The sequence below is a fragment of the Trachemys scripta genome, chromosome 16, assembly GCF_013100865.1.
Source record: "Trachemys scripta elegans isolate TJP31775 chromosome 16, CAS_Tse_1.0, whole genome shotgun sequence".
NCBI classification, from domain to species: Eukaryota; Metazoa; Chordata; order Testudines; family Emydidae; genus Trachemys; species Trachemys scripta.
In genome coordinates this window covers 7,097,370-7,114,348 of record NC_048313.1, presented here as the reverse complement: position 1 = coordinate 7,114,348, position 16,979 = coordinate 7,097,370, and the positions used below count along the sequence as shown (strand labels likewise).

The window sequence follows — 16,979 nt, the reverse complement described above, 5'->3', positions numbered from 1 at the left end:
GTGGGTAAGAGCTAAGTTATCATTGGACCTGGGTGTGCGGCTGATCCTTTGGGATTGGAAGAACCTTTTCTTTTCTATGAGATCAGATGTTCAGGAATCATCATCCTATCTGACGTGTGTGTCTGGCCGGAGGCTGGGCACTTTAAGGGAACTGCGTTGTTTGGACGTCTGAGGAACCAGGGAGGTCCTATGGAAGCTGTTTTGTGCTGGTTGGTAAATCTAAGTGTTGGCAGATCCACCAGCTTCTGGGGTTTGTCTGCCCCGTTCTGTTTGCAGTTCACTCTAATTGAGTGACCTCAGCTGGCTCCCACGGGCACCATCGTCACAACCGTACACTAGCCACCAAGTGGTCCCTCACGAACCACGGGCTCGGCTGGCGGCCACCACTGCGCCGGCCTGGATCACAGCTGGCGCCCCTTAGAGGGGAAGGCCCCATGCCCCATCCCCCACCCACTGAGCCAGCCAATCCCCAGAGGGGACGTGGTACCTTCTCCTCAGTTCTCACAGATCCCTAGCAGGGGACCCCCACAAACAGTGAGCGACCGATTCCTGCCAAACCCCCGGCAACGGCTGGGGCTGGCCCAGGAGCAGAGGTCCCAGCCAGCGGCAGCGGCAGCCCCAGCGGAACGGCGAGCGCCCCAGACACCCACCTTCCCGATGTTCCATGTCTTGATCTGTTGCAGTTCCAGCAGCAGCTGCTCATCGTTGCAGACTCTGAGCTTGTCGATCAAGGCCCTGCAGTCGGCAGGCTGGGGAGAGAAGTGGGGAGAGGCAGGTCAGGGGGACCAGGCTGCTTCGGGCCTGGGGCCATGAACCGGCCAGACCCCCTCACCCCGGGATTCTCCCAGGGCCGATTTCAAACATGCCTGGAGAACCCCGCGGTTCTGAACCCCAGCCCTCTGGCATCGAGGGAGAGCACTCCCTCTTCACATGCAGGGACCTCACAACACCCCCTACAAGGAGCAACAGTTTTCACACCAGGTGGGTCTAGTAGTTAGTACGGAAGGGCTAGGAGCCAGGACTCCTGGGTTCTCTCCCCGGCTCTGGGAGGGGAGTAGGGGCTAGTGGTTAGAGCAGGGGGGGCTGGGAGCCAGGACTCCTGGGTTCTCTCCCCGGCTCTGGGAGGGGAGTAGGGGCTAGCGGTTAGAGCAGGGGGAGGGCCAGGAGCCCGGATTCCTGGGTTCTCTCCTGGCTCTGGGAGGGGAGTAGGGACTAGTGGTTAGAGCAGGGGGGGCTGGGAGCCAGGACTCCTGGGTTCTCACCCCAGCTCTGGATTCAGTTTGATCCCAGTAAACATGGCAGCCCAAGCAGGGCCTGGCAATTCCTAGGCCAGAGGATTTACATCCCGTTGCGAAGGCAAGATCCCGCCCGCAGCGGTAATATCTCCCAGGCGGCTGTCCAGTAGCCCAGCCCTGAGCCCTGTGTTCCCCAGGAGCCCTCCAGCCCCCAGCGATACTCACAGCCTCGGTGGGGGTTTTCTTCAGTTTCGTTCGGTCCACTTTCATTTTTTATTCTTTTCCACTTTCTGATCCTGGAAGGGCAGAGCAGAGAACAGGCGATGGACACGGGAGGGCCAGGAAGGGAGCCTCGCAGCCAGCAGAGGGGTTTGTCCTAGTTGCGCTGCCGTAGGATCCAGGCCCCCTTGTCCTGGCTCAAGACCCCACCATGCCAGACCTGGACAGACCGCGCTCCCAGGCGGGCCCTTCCCCCAGCAGGGACAATCTAAGGAGACCGGCCACAGGTCTCGCCCAAGGTCACAGGTTAGCGGCAGAGCTAGGGACAGAACCCAGGAGTCCTGGCTCCCAGTCCCGCCCCCCCCCCCCCCCACTAGACCCCACTCCCCTCCCGAGCTGGGGACGGAATCCAGGAGTCCTGACTCCCAGATCCACCCCCTCCAACCCTCACTAACTACTACACCCCACCCTCGGTCAATCGAGATTGGGGACCCCATGTGCCCACGACTCAAGACCAGGGTCCCCCTAATCACACCAGACTCCAGCTGACCTGCCCCCTTCCCACTGCACCAGGTGCCACTCAGTTCCCCCTTCCCTCAAACAAAATCAGCCCCCTCTGTTGTGCCAGCCCAGCTCCAGCCCACGGCCCATCCCACTGGAGCGGGGAAGGGTGACCCCCAAGAGTTACCCAGGGCAGGCAGGGCGACAGTGCCAGGTATGGGCGGAGCCAAGGCTGACTCCGCCCCCAGCCAGCCCGCACATCTGTCCAATAGCCTGGAGTTCCAGGAATGCCCCCACGATCCATTCTCTGCTTTCCCCCGTCCCCCACCCGGGGCAGGGGGCTGGGTCTCCGCTCCGGCCCCCGGGGGTTTGAGCGCCTCAAAAAGGAATCTGCTTCTGACCCTTGATTCAGGCTCCAACCCCGACGTTGACTTGGCTGGCCCGGAAGAGACGCGAGTCCAACTGTCCCCCGCCAGCCAGCGACTCTCGAGAGCTGGGTCTGACCCGTAGGCACCCAAATGGCGTTGCTACTCTGGGCTGCAGCTGGCCAGCTGTCCAAGGAGCACAGGCACTGGCTATGCAGGGACCCCGATCTCAGCTGAGCCCCCTTGATTGCCTCACAAGTGCCCAGCAAGCAAGCGGCATGGCTGGATTGGAACCCACCCCAGGCAGATCAACGGCAAAACCACAACAAAAACTTCCACCCCAAGCCCGATCTCCCCCTGCACCAAATGCCTTCGGGTTCAGAGCAAGGCAGACAGCTTCCCGGCCCCCAGACCAGCCCAGAGGGGAGGGATCGGGGGCTGGAACAGCCCCAGTGCCTAGTTTCAGGAGTGGCTTCGCAGTCGTCCCCAGCCCCCGGCCCGCAATGCTTTATTCGACACTGGAGAGACCACGGCTGGACTGCGGTGCCCAGTTCAATCAGAGAGGGGCTGGCGAAAAGCCACGATTAATGGATTCGCAAACTGGCCTTCGAGCGATGACTCCAGGTCCGCCAGCTCTTTGGCTTCCCAACGAGAAGGTGTTAAGGGGGGACCTGAGCCCAGACGAGGGGAACCAACGTATGAGCACAGGCTCTTTGATCCCGCAGAGAAAGGGATAACAGACAAGCCGAGCCCCATTGTACTGGGAACACACGGACTTAGAGAGCCGGGAGGGAGACTCCGGGCCCCATGCCAAAGCCTGAGCCAGAAGGAGGCACTTCTCCTCCAGGCACATGACCTCCGCTGACCCCTGCCCTTGCACTCTGCTTTTTAGGGTCGGGCTGCCCCGCAAACAAAGCCGGAGCCTGCAGCCAGGCCAGAACTACAGCTCCCAGAAGGCACTGGGCTTGCCTCGGCCTTGGCTGATGATGTCACGGCTCCGGCACAATGAATGTGCAGAAAACCCCGGTAAGGGAGCAGTGGGTGGGAGCGGTTTGAAGAGATGGCGTTTGGGGGGCGGGGAGGGGGGGCATGCTTAGGGCTGCTGGGGCAGACTCGGGCCCTGAAATCCAGTGTGCACGCTCAAATCCACAGCACGTGCACACCGGGAACCTGAGCTGTGAGAACGACCGCGCGGCCCGTTCTCTGGCAAAGGAGCCAACTGGCGCTAACCCCCCAGCACACACTACGGCCTTGGAGCAGCCCTGCCCGCTTCCTCCACGGCACGAGGGGCCCCCGGGATCTTACCTGGCCCCCGTAGCGCACAGGCCAGGAACTGCCCCTCGCCAGGGCCCAGAGCCTGATCCTGATTTACAGATGGAGAATCAATCGCTCCCTTGGTTGCTCACTCTTGGGTCAGGCTGGGAAGGGGGGGAGCAAAGCGAGAGGAACGGGGAGCCAGGACTCCTGGGTTCTAGTCCCACCTTGGCTCCCTAAGGCGAGCCAGGCGAAGCATTCGGGTCCCTGGGCAGAGGCTCCTCATGCAAATTGTGAGCTCGGCCAAGGCTACACTACGCAGTGACTTCGGCCCCCGAGCTGGACCAGCCCGTGCACCGGTGTACACAGCGCTAGGTCAGCGGGCGACGAACCCACCTGCCCACGTTACGACCGCCTCACCTCTCGCTTCACACGCCCGGCGCCAGCTCTTTTGGGGCCGCGCTGGGCGACAAACGGGGCCGCCGACCGAAAAGCCCACGCCGGGTGCTTTAAGACACTAGACGAAGCTGGTGGCCAGGAGACAGGCACGAAGCAGCAGGTGCGGCAGATTTCTCCTAGATTGCTAGAGCCGCTTGGCGGAAGTGCCAGAGACCCCCAACTCCCTGGCCAGAAGCAAAGGAACCCAGCTTGCCAGGGAAGAGAACAGCAGAGAAAGGCAGAACAGCTGCAGGACACAGGCCAAGCACCAGTTGCTAACAGTCGAAGGGAATGAACCACTGGCACAACCTCCGGAGGGAAGCGACCGACTCCCCCATTGCTTGGCGTGGCGAGATCAAGACCACTTGCCTTGCTCCAAGACAGGCAAGTTTAGGGCTCTGGGGGAAACTGACGTGCATTGTGACATTTAGATGTACCCAGGATCCTTCTAACCTTCTGCCCACCGTCCCCGAGCAGAACCACGGCCGGGCTGGCCTTAGCCCAAGACTCGGTCTCAGTCAGTGGCCGGCACCAGCCGCCTCAGGAGATGTTGTAAGAAGCCCCGAAGTTATGGTTTAAGTTTCCCTTCCAGATAACCAGAGTTTGGCTCAAGCCAAAGGAGGAGAATTTAGATCCCTTCCAAGAGCTTCTTTAATTTGTACAGTACTCTGGATGTTCTTGTGACCGGTACACGTGTCCACGCCTGCTAAGCTCTTGGCCTCCTGCAGCCAGGAGTTCCACCGGCTAACTGGGCGCTGTGCACTTAAAGGAAGTTTCCTTTGATCAGTTTGGAGTGAGAGGCCATGGGGAACCCAGGAGTCCTGGCTCCCAGCCCCATGGCCCTCACTCGCTACAGACCCAGGAGTCCTGGTTTTGCAGCACTTCCAACGTGACTGAATAAACTGGACGACATTCAAAAAATGAGAGAGAGAGAGAGAGAAAGAGAGAGATTGATTGGAGGAGCACAGCAAGTGCCGCTTTCTGTAAAGCAAGTCAGCAAAGAGACTGGCTCTAGTTTAAGCAGGAATTAATTCAGGGAAGTCCCATGGTTGGTGAAAAGAGGAGGCCGGACATCTTCACAGGCCGCCAAGACAAGTGTTTGAAAGGCAGGTCTTGGGAGGAGCAGCAGCCAAGGTCCACAGATGGCCACGCGTCACAGCGGGGCTGGGCCAGGAGGGAGGTTTATTAGCCCACCCGCCCGTTGTACACAAAGGAGGCCACCTTCCTGGAGGCCGGGGAAACGTACTGGTCGGAGACATTCTTTACCGAGGCCAATTTCAGAGCTCTGACCTTCTGGAGCCCAGCCAGCATTCCTCCCCGCCCAAAGGAAGTCATTAATTATAGCCTGACAGAGCATAGGACCGGGAACCAGGTCCTCACAGATCACACAGTCCCATGCCTCAGTTTACCCTTTCTAAAATAGCCACATACATGAGCACCAACAGCCTGCAATGCACAGGAGGTCAGACTAGACAGAACTAAGGGTCCCTTTTAGGTCCAAAACACTTTCACACCCCGTTGGGGGGTGGTTAGATTAAGTTCCTCTGGCCAGGACCTGCTCAGCTCCCTACACAGCTGATGCCTCTAGACGCCATGGTCAGGCCAAACTGAACGATCACAGAGGAGCCTTCCAGCCACATAAGCTAGGAATCCAGAACTGGAACAATGGGATCTTCCCCCCTTTTATAGAAGGGACGCTCAAGGCATAGGACAGGCCAACCGAACCCAGGAGTCCTGGCTCCCGGTACCAGACGCCAGCCAGAGGAACGGCCGACTCCTGCACCGCCGGTCAGGTCCTTAGGGGAGACCGTCCTGGCTCTCGGTACCAGACGCCAGCCAGAGGAACGGCCGACTCCTGCACCGCCGGTCAGGTCCTTAGGGGAGACCGTCCGGGCTCGCAGAGCCTGCCCCACGGCAGATTGAGTTCTAGCGGCCAATGAGCTCTCCTGCCGCGCAAGGGGCACCAGCCACCCCGGGGCTGGACAGCACGATCCTACCCTACAGAGCACAGGACCCGGGACAGGGGAGGGAAGCAGCCGGGTGGGAGAAACATAAGGAGACAGTGAGCCAGTCCTGGCCTGATTAGGTTCTAGCCCAGGCAGCCCACGTGACATCATTTTGCTCCCCCAAAGGGCAGGTGGGTGCCATGCACTGGGACCTTTGTGCCAAGAGAAGGGCCAGGGGTGGGGGGGACAGTTGGATGAATGTCATCAGTAAGAAAAGCTGACTTTGGGGGGGGGGGGGGTATCTCGGGCCCCATCTGCTCAAACAGTCCCAAATGTGGGCTGCTCACCCTATCCCGAGTCCATAGGAGGGGCGCCAAACTTCAAGGCAATCTGAGTAACCGTGCGGATTTGTCACTCGTTTTAACACCCGCCCCTTTGATCCGGGCGCAGGCCGGTGGCTGGGACCAGCTTTTCACGTGTCTAAACTGTGAATTCCTCAGGGCAGAGACCTTCCGACTAGGTGTCTGTCCAGAACCCCACGAAGCCGGGCTTTTCTCAGGCCCCACAGCCGAGCCACGGGGGCTAAGAGCTTCGCCCCTGGGCTGGAGCTGCCGCCAGCTCAGTCAGCCTGGCCAGGCAACGTTGCTCTGCAGCGTTTCAATTAACGGGGCCACAGCAACAGGCTCCCATTGAAAGCTCCTGCCCCTCTTCCGATGGCGACGGACTCGGGCTCCGAGCCTGGGCTTCGGATCACTGCTAAGTTCGGCCACTTTTCCCAGCATCACGTCCTACGTTCCGGCTAGGCCCTTGGGAGGGGCGCTTTCGCAAGCGTTCGCTCGAGTCAACGCAGCCTTCAGCACACAAACACCGCGCCTCCCCCTCGGGCCGGCCCGGAAAAGCTGACAACGCACTACCTGCTGGATGACCCAGTTTGCCACAGAGAAACCAGCCTTCGATGGGAAGCAAAGCCCGGTCGTGGGCCGGGACCCGGCCGTACACACCCCGCTTGGCGAGGCCTGGGATCCTACCCCGCCAGTCTCAGGAGGCCGCAGGCCAGTGGGCCCCCACCGCACCAGGCTGGCTGCCTTAACTCAACAACCGCTCCCAGAGCCTGCTGCTCCTCTCTGCTCCAGCCGCAGGCCCTGAGGCTGTGGGGCAGATTGCGTTAGCTCCTCTCCTCACGCTACACTTCTGCACGGCTCCCAGCTGAGCCGGGCCGCTGCTCAGATGCCAGGCTTCCTCCAGCTGGGCACGGCCCACAGACACCCACCCTTTCCTACCCCTCAAAGAGCTGTGCTCCAGCCGGAAACTGAAAGCCAAACTCGCTCAGCATCCCCAGCTGAAGAGCCGCTGCACAGAGCGCGGGCGACACTCACCGGACCACCCCACGGCAAGAGACCCACACATCCGCTTCCCACAGGCAAACCTGTTCAGATCCGAGTGACCAGGAAGTCCCCCACCCCCTAGAAGGGACCAGGGCGTCCTCCTCCATAGACTTCCTCCGGGGGATTTGCACAGACACCTTGCAACCCGCAGCTGCTTAGTCACCGGCACGACTCCACGGGGAGTTTTCGTTTCGGTTCTGGAACGAGAGAGCCCTCAGCCCCCACCCAATAACGAGCTGCCCGCTCACGCCGCAACGCCAGAAATATAGGCCAAAAGCTGGAGCGCCCCAGGGCTTCCAGCCCCCTCGTCTGCATCCTGCCTGTGGGACTCCCAGCTCCAGCATCTTCCCAGATCAGCCAGCGGCACTGCAGCTAGACAAAGCCCATGTGCCGCGGAGTGGGGAGCTGCTGGGGCACCGAACCTCGGAGCCTCCCCCAGCAAAGAAACAGCACACGGAGGACGGAATGAAGGGGCCGGGCGGGGTTTCATCCCTGGCTTTTAGATACTTGCACCGCACAGGGGATGGGCATGTATCTCAGTCTGTAGGTCACTGATCCCCACCACCTCATGTGAGGAAGTCAGTGCCAGTAGCAGCCCTGCCTCAGTTTCCCAACCTAAGAGTCTCAATTCCCAGGCTAGCACCCTAACTGCCAGACAGTCCTGCTAAGGCCCGAGGGGCGCATGGCATTCACCCCGTCTGACCCCCGGATGGCCCTGAATTCATTCCTAGTGGAACTAGAGCAGAGCTCTTTGAAAAACATCCTGGCTGGACTTTGCCAGCGCTGGCGAATCCAGTGCGACTTTCAGCAAGCCGTGCCAGTGGTTAATTCTCCTCCCTGTTAAAAACGTGCATCTTCTTTCTCCTCTGAATTTGTTAGGCTTCAACAGTTGGCTGGATCTGAGAGGGCTCTTCAAACTGGCATCGAGTGGCCCCTTTGCCTTCTCTGTGAGGTTAACCAGAAAGAGTGAAAACAGTGAGAAGTCCCTGTGGCACCTTAGTGCCTAACAAATATATTGGGGCAGAAGCACAAATCAGACATCAAGAATTCTAACATTCAAACACCAGTCGGAGAGCACTTCAAATCTCCCTGGACACTCAGTGCCAGGACTTAAAAGTGGCAATTCTTCAACAAAAATCTTCAAACACAAACTCCAGTGAGAAACTGCAGAACTGGAATTCATTTGCAAACTGGACACCATCAAATTAGGCCTGAATAAAGACTGGGAGTGGATGGGTCATTGCAGAAAGTAATTTCCCCCTGGTGATACTCATGCCTTCTTGTCAACTGTTTGAAACGGGCCACCTTGATTGCACTGGCCTTGTTAGCACTACAAAAGTGATTTCCACCCCTTCTTGTCAACTGTTGAGAGCAGCTCACTTCCACCTTCATTGAACCGGCTCCTTAGCCCTGACCCCCCACCCACTTGGTAAGGCAACGCCCATCTTCATGTGTTGTGTATTTATATCTGCCTACTGGATGTTCCACTCCATGCATCCGATGAAGTGGGTTTTAGCCCACGAAAGCTTCTGCCCAGATAAATGTGTTCATCCCGAAGGTGCCACAATGACTCCTCGCTGTTTCTGCCGATACAGACCAACACGGCCACGCCTCTGAAACCTGTCAGAAAGTGACCCACACAGGGAGCTCAAAGGGATGTTTTCCAATCCTCCCTCTCCAGCTGATCGACATCCGCCTTGAATCGTGGGCACCAGAATGGGACACAATATTCCAGCCGCGGTTGCACCAGTATCAGATCCAAAGATAACAGAACCTCAGTCGTTCCGTGTGAGGCTGGTGAAGTCAGGCGTCTCTCAAGGCCTCATCTCCACATACGGTTTCCTAGCCTAGCGAGAACATCAGCTCCTTGGGGTGGGGACCGTCTCTTCTAGGGACACTGCCCAGCAAGCAGCACTCACTCACTCTGCTCACCCCCAACCCCGCGAAGCGCCTGCTGGGCGACACGCAGCGCTCAAGGCAGAGCCCCGCACTGGTGCGAAGTCTGGGGAAGATTTTGGTGCCGGTGGTTTTGGCATTGCGGTAGCCACGTCGAACAAAGACAACGAGACGCAGGCTGGGAGAGGAACGGGGGCACCGAGAGGGAAACGAGTCGCCCGATGAGGCAGCGGGAACAGACCCCGGGAACAGTACGTTGCTTCAGCCTGCAAGAGCCCCCACTCACACCCACAACACGTTGGTCGGATTGTGCAGTGACGCTGGTCACCTAACACGAGCCACGGGGGCAAGGTCCTGGCTGCTGTGAGCACTCGGTTGCCGGAGGTTTTGACCTCTCAGACGAAATACCGCCCTGCACGGCTCCGATGTGATCAGAGACTAAAAGGTGGTTCTCCCCCCCCCCCCAATATCTGAGGCAGAAGGAAGGGCAGCCGCCTCTGGTGCAGAGAGCAGCAGCTAAACAGAACACAGCAAGCTGTGGACAGCGAGGGAGGGGGAATTCTGGGCCACCGGGGAAGCCCCGTGAAGAGCAATACGGGATCTTTAGCATCTTACTTAAGACTTTGGGTTGTTTCTGTTCTCTGTTTGTGCAGCACCTAAAACAAGAGGCTTCTGGGACTGCCACCATACAAGTAACCCGCGCAGAGCAGACGGGACCCTGGCTGCAGATGCCAACGATGTGAGGAGCAAGGCGCTCCGAGAGATCAATGCAATTTGAGTCCAGAGTGATTGGGGAAGACAGAGTGCTTAAATCCAACAGGGGAGGTGGCAAACTTTTCCGGGTCAGCACCCCTGTTTGATCTACAAATCCTGCTCGGCCATCTCCACTCTTTGAACGTTGCTGGGGTCGTCAAACACACTTTCTGGCTTGCGGTTTTCAAACAGGCTGGTTTGCTTCAGGCCTTGAGAGCAAAGCACAGTCCGCGCACAAGTCACCCGACGGTAAGGACGAGGGACCCCTTTGAGCCAAGATCAAACCGGAGACATTCTGGCCCAACATGGCCCACGCGTGCCAAAAGCACAGCCAGAAAGAGAGACCCACGGATCTCTCATGGAACACCTCCTCTCCGGGTCTTGAAGAACATTGTTAGCCTCCAGCTACAGTCCCCGTCCCACTCCTGAGCTAGCGAGATCTTGGACAGTCAGTGGAGGTGCCGGGCTCGTGGGCCGCACAGTCTGAAGCCACCCAACCGGTTCCTGCCCTTCCAAAGGGAGCCGGCCCCTTGGAAGCATTAAGGCTAGAAAGGAACCGTAGATCTAGTCGGATCTCTTGTACGGCGAGACACAAGACTCCTGAGCCGAGCTCAATAAGGTGCAGTTGAACAAACATCCCTCTTACAGATACGCCCAGTCTCGACTGAAGACCTGCGTGTGACGGAGACTCACATACCAGATCCCTGCCCCTCTGTCCCAATGGCCAGCAGCCGACTTCTGATTTTCATCCATCGTGGACCAACTCCCAGCCAGTGATCTCAACCTGCCTCGTGGCTAGATCCGAGAGCTGTCCAAGGTCACATCTCTTCTCCCCAGGCTGCGGGTAAGTCACTTCTTAACCTTCGCTTCCATAAAGCTACTTCAGTTGCTCACCACACGAGCCTTGAATGGCCCCCATGGTTCTTCTCTGAACCCTCTCCTAGTTTTCCCAGCGTCGCTCTAGATCCACAGGGGCACCAGACCTAGACGCAACCTCCCAGTGACGCAGCCCCATCTCTGCAAGGGAGGAGGATGTTTTTCTAACGCACCCGGCGTAGTTGCATCCTCACGTTAGCCGCTGGGACTGCCTGGCACATGTAAAATATTCTACCCGCTTGCCTCAGCCTTGCCACTAACAGCTCCAACGACGGCCATCGATCAGTCAGACGTTAGCCCTCAGCATGTGCTAGTCAGTTTCTCGCATCCTGCCCGACAGCAACCGCAGCGCACAGCGCCCCACACAAGCGCCTTCCCGTTGCCAGGTGCACTATGGACGCCGCTCACGGCCTCACAGCCTAACAAAGGCCGGGGAGAGGAAACATGCCCCGAGACGTGAAGCCAGCAAGGCAGTGATAGAACCCAGGAGTCCTGCCTCCCACCTCAGCGCCCCTTGTCCCTCAATACGCAGCCGCCGTCCTAAAGTGAAATGAAAGCACTCGGCGTAGAGGGAACTGGGTGTGTATATAACATTCCCCCTCTCCCCCCCAGTCAACACCCCATGGCTTGGAGCATCCGTGGGAAACCAACAGACGAAGACAGCTACTGCGCTAACCTGATCTATAGTCCAGAGAGGTTCCTTGATGGGACACCACCTCCCTTCTCCGTGAATGTCTAATAGTTTCCCCTGCCTACAATTAACACCTACAATCAATGGGAGAACAGGCTCTTTGGTTTGCTGAACGAGGGGCCAGATTGGAGGGGATGATGGGGGGGGACACAGACAACCTGCAAAGGCAGGGGGACAGGTGCGTGATCAGCCAAGTGTTTTAAGTGGCAGGATTTCAGTTGGACAGTGGCCCCTGAAGTTTGTAACTTGCCATTCCAAGGCCAGAAGGGATCATCCAAGCCTGACCTCCTGGCTAACACAGGCCAGAAACTTTCACCAGTTCCCCCCAGGGGTGGAGCCCAACAACTTGTGTTCAGCAAAAGCACACCCCGAAAGGCAGCCAGTCTGGATGGGAGCCTCCATCTCCGTCCCGGGAAGTGCGTCCCAAGAGTTCATCCTCCTCTTTTGGAAACAGGCGCCTCATTTGCAGTTTGCATTTGGCTGGCTTCAGCTTCCAGGCGGTGGTGGTTCCACCTTTCCCCACTGAAGCCTGGGATGAAGGTACTTAGACGCTGCTCAGGGAGTCCGACTGGTCGTTAAGCAGAGTCGATCAGGATCACGTCAGGCTCCTTTCAATATCTGCTCCCCCAAGACCTACCCGGGAAGAACCAGCTACTGCTGCCAAGTACAACGCAGTGGTTAGAGTGCCAGGACTCCTGGGTTCTGTGCCCTGCTCTATTCCGGTCACTGACAAGGTGGGACCACCAAGCCTCACTTTCCCCACTGATTGAACAGGCCGACGTTTGAGACACAGGAAGCGCGGAGATACTCTGACCCGTGGTCTTTCTCCCCCGGAGCAGTTTATTCAGCACAGGTTCGAGACGTGGTGACGGCAGTACACAGGAGGCTGCAGGCATCAGCAGTGAGGCCAGCTCTTCCGAAGCACACCCTTAAGAAACTGCAGAGGTCGGAAGGCACATTTATACATTTTTGCCCAGGGGTCTTGTCCTCCACACCAGAAGCAGAGCGCTTGGTTAGAGAGGAGAAACCTGCCAATCCCTTGAATGAGGGGCGGGCGGGAGAATACACCCATCCACTCACTCCAACCCGCCGGCTCATCTGGAAAATCGCTCCAGCGAACTGACCAACAAGTAGAGCAAGTTTAGTAACTCGGCCATCATGACACGCATCAGTTAAGAGTCTCTGAAGGATCCAGGGCAGAATTGGTTCCACCAGTGATGTCCTATTTATCTGGCCATGCAGCCACCACTCAGCTATTGCTGAGGAAATGTGTCAGACACCAGGCCACAAAGCCAGTCTAGTACGTCTCTCCGCACACACACACACACACACACACACACACCCCCAACGGCTACCTGCAGGCTCTGATCCTGGCTCCAATCAGTTTCATGGTTCTCTAAGATGCAGGCATTTAAGAGACTGAAAAAAATGGCATCTTGGACTCGATTACCCTGAGTCTCCCATCAGCTGACAGTGGACAATGCCTGGCGGGCTCCAGTCCTGGCACAGCTCCGCCGAGCGAGCCTTCCTCCGGGACCGGCTCCCCGTTACTCACAGGCGTGCCAAAGCAGGGGGAGTTGAAGTGGAAAAGGGTTGATTCACAAGGCTAAATATGGGATCCCATAGTGACGCTGCATTTTAATAGGTACGCCCAGCCGTCTGAATCAGCCTTTCTTCAAAGAAAAACGATAGCTCCCCCCCAGGGCTAACCCCGAGCCTCACAGACAAGCCAAGATTGCAGAACGCCGCTAAATAGGTATTACACCCATTCCAGAGCACAGGGCAAAGCAGAGTGGTGCTGCAGGTGGTGCGCACACACTGGCCTTGGCTCAGAGACTGAAATGGGTCAGGCTGGTCTGAACGCTTACAGAAAGGACCACCACTTGACCACCTAAACCATCCAACCTTGCAGCACACCCCCTCCATGTGCTGTCCTCTGGGTCCCGACTAGCAAAAGGCACCAGAAAGTTAGGTGACTTGACAGAGGTCACCGTCAGTGGCAGAACTGGAAACGGAGCCCAGGAATTCTGGCTCCCAGCCCCTTCTGCCCCCCATGCTCTAATCACTAGGCCCCACTGCCCTCCCAGAGCCAGGGAAAGAATCAAGGAACCCTCAAAAAGAACAGGAGTACTTGTGGCACCTTAGAGACACATGGCTGCTACTCTGAAACCTGTCAAGGAATCCTGAATCCCAGTCTCCCCTGCCCTAACCACTAGACACCATTCTGCTCCCAGAGTTGGAGAAAGAACTCAGGAGACCTGACACCCAGTACTTCACTCCAGGAGCACTCAAGCCGGAGTGGGGGGTCATCCCACAGGTGTTGGGGTATCAGACCACCCAGTCTCTCTCACAGGAGAGCTATCAAGGCCTGCGCTAACCATTAATTAGACACTCCCTTCCCTACACAGTGATCAAACATCCATTCTTCAGGCAATGTAGCAGTCCTGAGAGGAGTCCGTTAGCCCCTCCCCGCAATTACAGGCCCTGAGCGGGCCCACAGTCCCAGGGACGTTTCTAGGGCTGAAACCCAGGGACTGAGCTGCCCGGACATATAGCTCCGCTGCATCACATCGGGGGCGACCACACCTGGATCTAACTGGACTTAATCAGGCAACTTTCCATGCTGCTGCAGGCTGGAAGTTTGGGAAAAACCTAGGAACCCCGGAGTCCTGGTGCCCAGCCCTGCCACCTGTACTAACCCACTCCATCTCACCTCCGCCCAGAGCCAGAACGCATAAGACGCTGAAAACCCCCGAAGGTCTTGCTCTAACACCCACCACCTTCAGCACATAGTCCATGCGAGGATCTCCAAGCACATCACCAGGGGACTGGTCAGCACCCAGAGCCAGAACCCCTCACCTATAGCCACCAGGCCCCCTCCCTGCAACAGAGGCAGCACTGTCTGGAGGCCAGAGCTCCAGGCCTAGTTCTGCCTTGTCATGAGCTCAGACGTGCCTCAGTTTCCCCTCCCACCAACTCCTTAGGACAGGAGCGTTCTCCCCACGCATCTGTGCGGGCCCCAGCACACAGGCAGCCTCCCTGATCTCGAGCAGGGCACCTGTCAGAATCCAGATCAATCCAGAGAGAACATGCCTGCCGGCTGCAGTGTTGACCAGTTCACCATGTGCTCTCTGCTGCACGTGGGTCCTTACTCCCCCTCATCAGAGGAGCCTCAGCAGCGTGACCACCGTCTCCTTTCGCCATAGACAGGCAACCGCACCTAGAGCTCGCCACGAGAGCAAAGCACCCTGCTAGGTCACCGACAAGCTGATGGAAGCAAGCGCGGACGCTCACCTGGAATCACAGCCAGTCCATGCTCGGTCCGGTCTGCTATCCGAATCACTAATCCGGCACCCACGCTTCGCCCCAGCCGGCCAAGGGAAACACCTTCCGGTTTTCGCGGTTGCTCTAATCCACTTCGACCAGACTAACTGAGGGCCTAGGAGAAACCGGAGACACGGGTGAGACCTGGCACTGGGGGAGATCTACAGAGACCTCAGAACGGGCACGGGGCAGAGGCAGACCATGGAGACCTGGATATTTCATCATACGGGGTTAAGAACAGAGACGCCCCTAGCAAGCGAATTGGGCAATATATTGGGGGACAAGTAGGAGCAACTAAACGGCAGACAGGAAGGCAAGAGGGGTACCTATAATTCCATCCCATTCACCCTAGAGGATCCCTGCCTGGCTTATTTACCCTTCCCAACATACAACACCCAGGAGTTACCTAATAACATTCATAAGCAACAGCTTTAATATGAAACAAGGAGAAGTACCTCTTCACACACACACACACACACACACACACACACACACAGTTAACCTGTGGAACCCACTGCCACCTCATTGAGGTGTTGTGAAGGCCAAAGGTAGATAACGGGGGTCCAAAAAGAACTAGACAGCCATCGATGGAGCTATCCTCCATGAAGTTATGAGCCAAGACGGCCAGGGATGCTTGGGGCGTCCCGACTGACGGCCAGAAACTGGGGGGGGGGGGGTGGGGGGGGGGGGGGGGGCTGCTCTGTTCTGAATGCTCTGGGCCTGGCCACCATAGGAGATGGGATACTGGGCTGGATGGACCATTGCTTTGCACCAGTCTGGCCCGGCTCATGTTCTCACCTGCTCCAAAGCAGGAAATCGGGGGTGATCCACGGTGAGCTAGTCTTACCCACCACCCTAGACAGATCTGCTTCCCACACTACTTCAGCCCCTCGGAGAAAAGCCCTGAAGCAATAGAGAGCTAGGCAAGCCCTAGTCACCCAACAAGCATCCTGCCCTAACGTAGGCGCGACGGTTATTTACAGGGGTCCCCCAGCTCTGCACACCACACGGCTGGGCACCCCCAAACTGTGCTGAAAGCCGGCAGGAGGGAGAGGCTGCGGCAGCCGGAACTTAGGCAGCTCTAGGAGGAGCCTGGGCAGCCCGGCGGTGCTAGAACAATCCCCGCCCCCGTGCTAGGCTTGTCAATTGCTCCAGCGATTTCAGCAGCCCTACTGCTCTAGAAGTTCCCCGCCCACTAGCCCTGCTGGGGCCCGGGCAAAGCTGGGCACCGCTCAGGGCAAAAAGGGGGGAGGGGAGAAAAACCTCCCCCCGAGCTGCCACTTTAATTTAGACCCAGAATTGGGGGGGTCTTTGCCCCACATGCAAGGTTCGGTAAGAACTGCCAGCTCCAGGTGCCCCCACTCTCCTGGAGAGATTCCTACGGCTTGGCCTGGGAGGGGGGAGCCCCATAGTATCGCTCCCAGCTGGGCGGGTGGGGAGGGTTTTCCCCAATTACAAAGTTTTCTGGTGGGCTTCCCACCCAGACCTAGGGGTGGGGCACCATTCTCCCCTTCTCTAAGAGATCAGGGAGATCTTCCTGACCCACCCTCTTTCACATCTCCCTACCCCGGCAGCACCCGCCAAAAGAACCCTCCCCTTTGGGTGAGAGTCATATAGTGTCTCCTCCCCACCTCCCACTAGCTTCAGGGGTCCCCCTTTGAACTCTTCACTCCCACAATCATCCCGTGTCTTCGGAAGACATCCCTGCCCAGGTTTCAGGGGGCATGGACATCCTGTTATGGAGTTATGGGGAACTGGGGCAAATACTCTGCAAGGAGGGAGATGGGGAGGACGGGTTCCAGGGAGAAGTCCCTGTGGGAGGTACCAGGTTCAGTCCTGGGGGATCCCAAGGGGAGGCGGGATCTCTGCCCAGGAAGGGGGAACGACAGGCTCCCTCATAAGGGGGAAGGTTTTGTGGGCGAGGGGAGGCCAGGCACTGAATGGGGGGAGATGGACCCTCATGGGGGGAACCCATCCTGCACAGATGGGGAGGGGGAAGGAAGGTCCCTGACTAATGGGGGTGGGAAAAGGGCAGCAGTCTATGGACGGATGGTTCAGATCAGGCTCGGGGGGGGGGGGGGGGGGGGCCGGGGGGG

The 16,979-nt window shown here is 58.1% G+C and overlaps 1 protein-coding gene across 1 annotated transcript in view; it reads right to left on the bottom strand.

The window, feature by feature from the left end:
- HUWE1 (HECT, UBA and WWE domain containing E3 ubiquitin protein ligase 1) overlaps window positions 1-15,014 on the bottom strand; it is a gene marked incomplete in the record, with an annotated part of 60,209 nt that extends 45,195 nt beyond the window's left edge. Inside the window, 3 exon segments of the mRNA XM_034792756.1 lie at window positions 651-749; window positions 1,461-1,531; window positions 14,854-15,014. Coding sequence (XP_034648647.1) covers window positions 651-749; window positions 1,461-1,505 — 144 coding nt within the window.
- Between the last annotated feature and the right edge of the window lie 1,965 nt (window positions 15,015-16,979).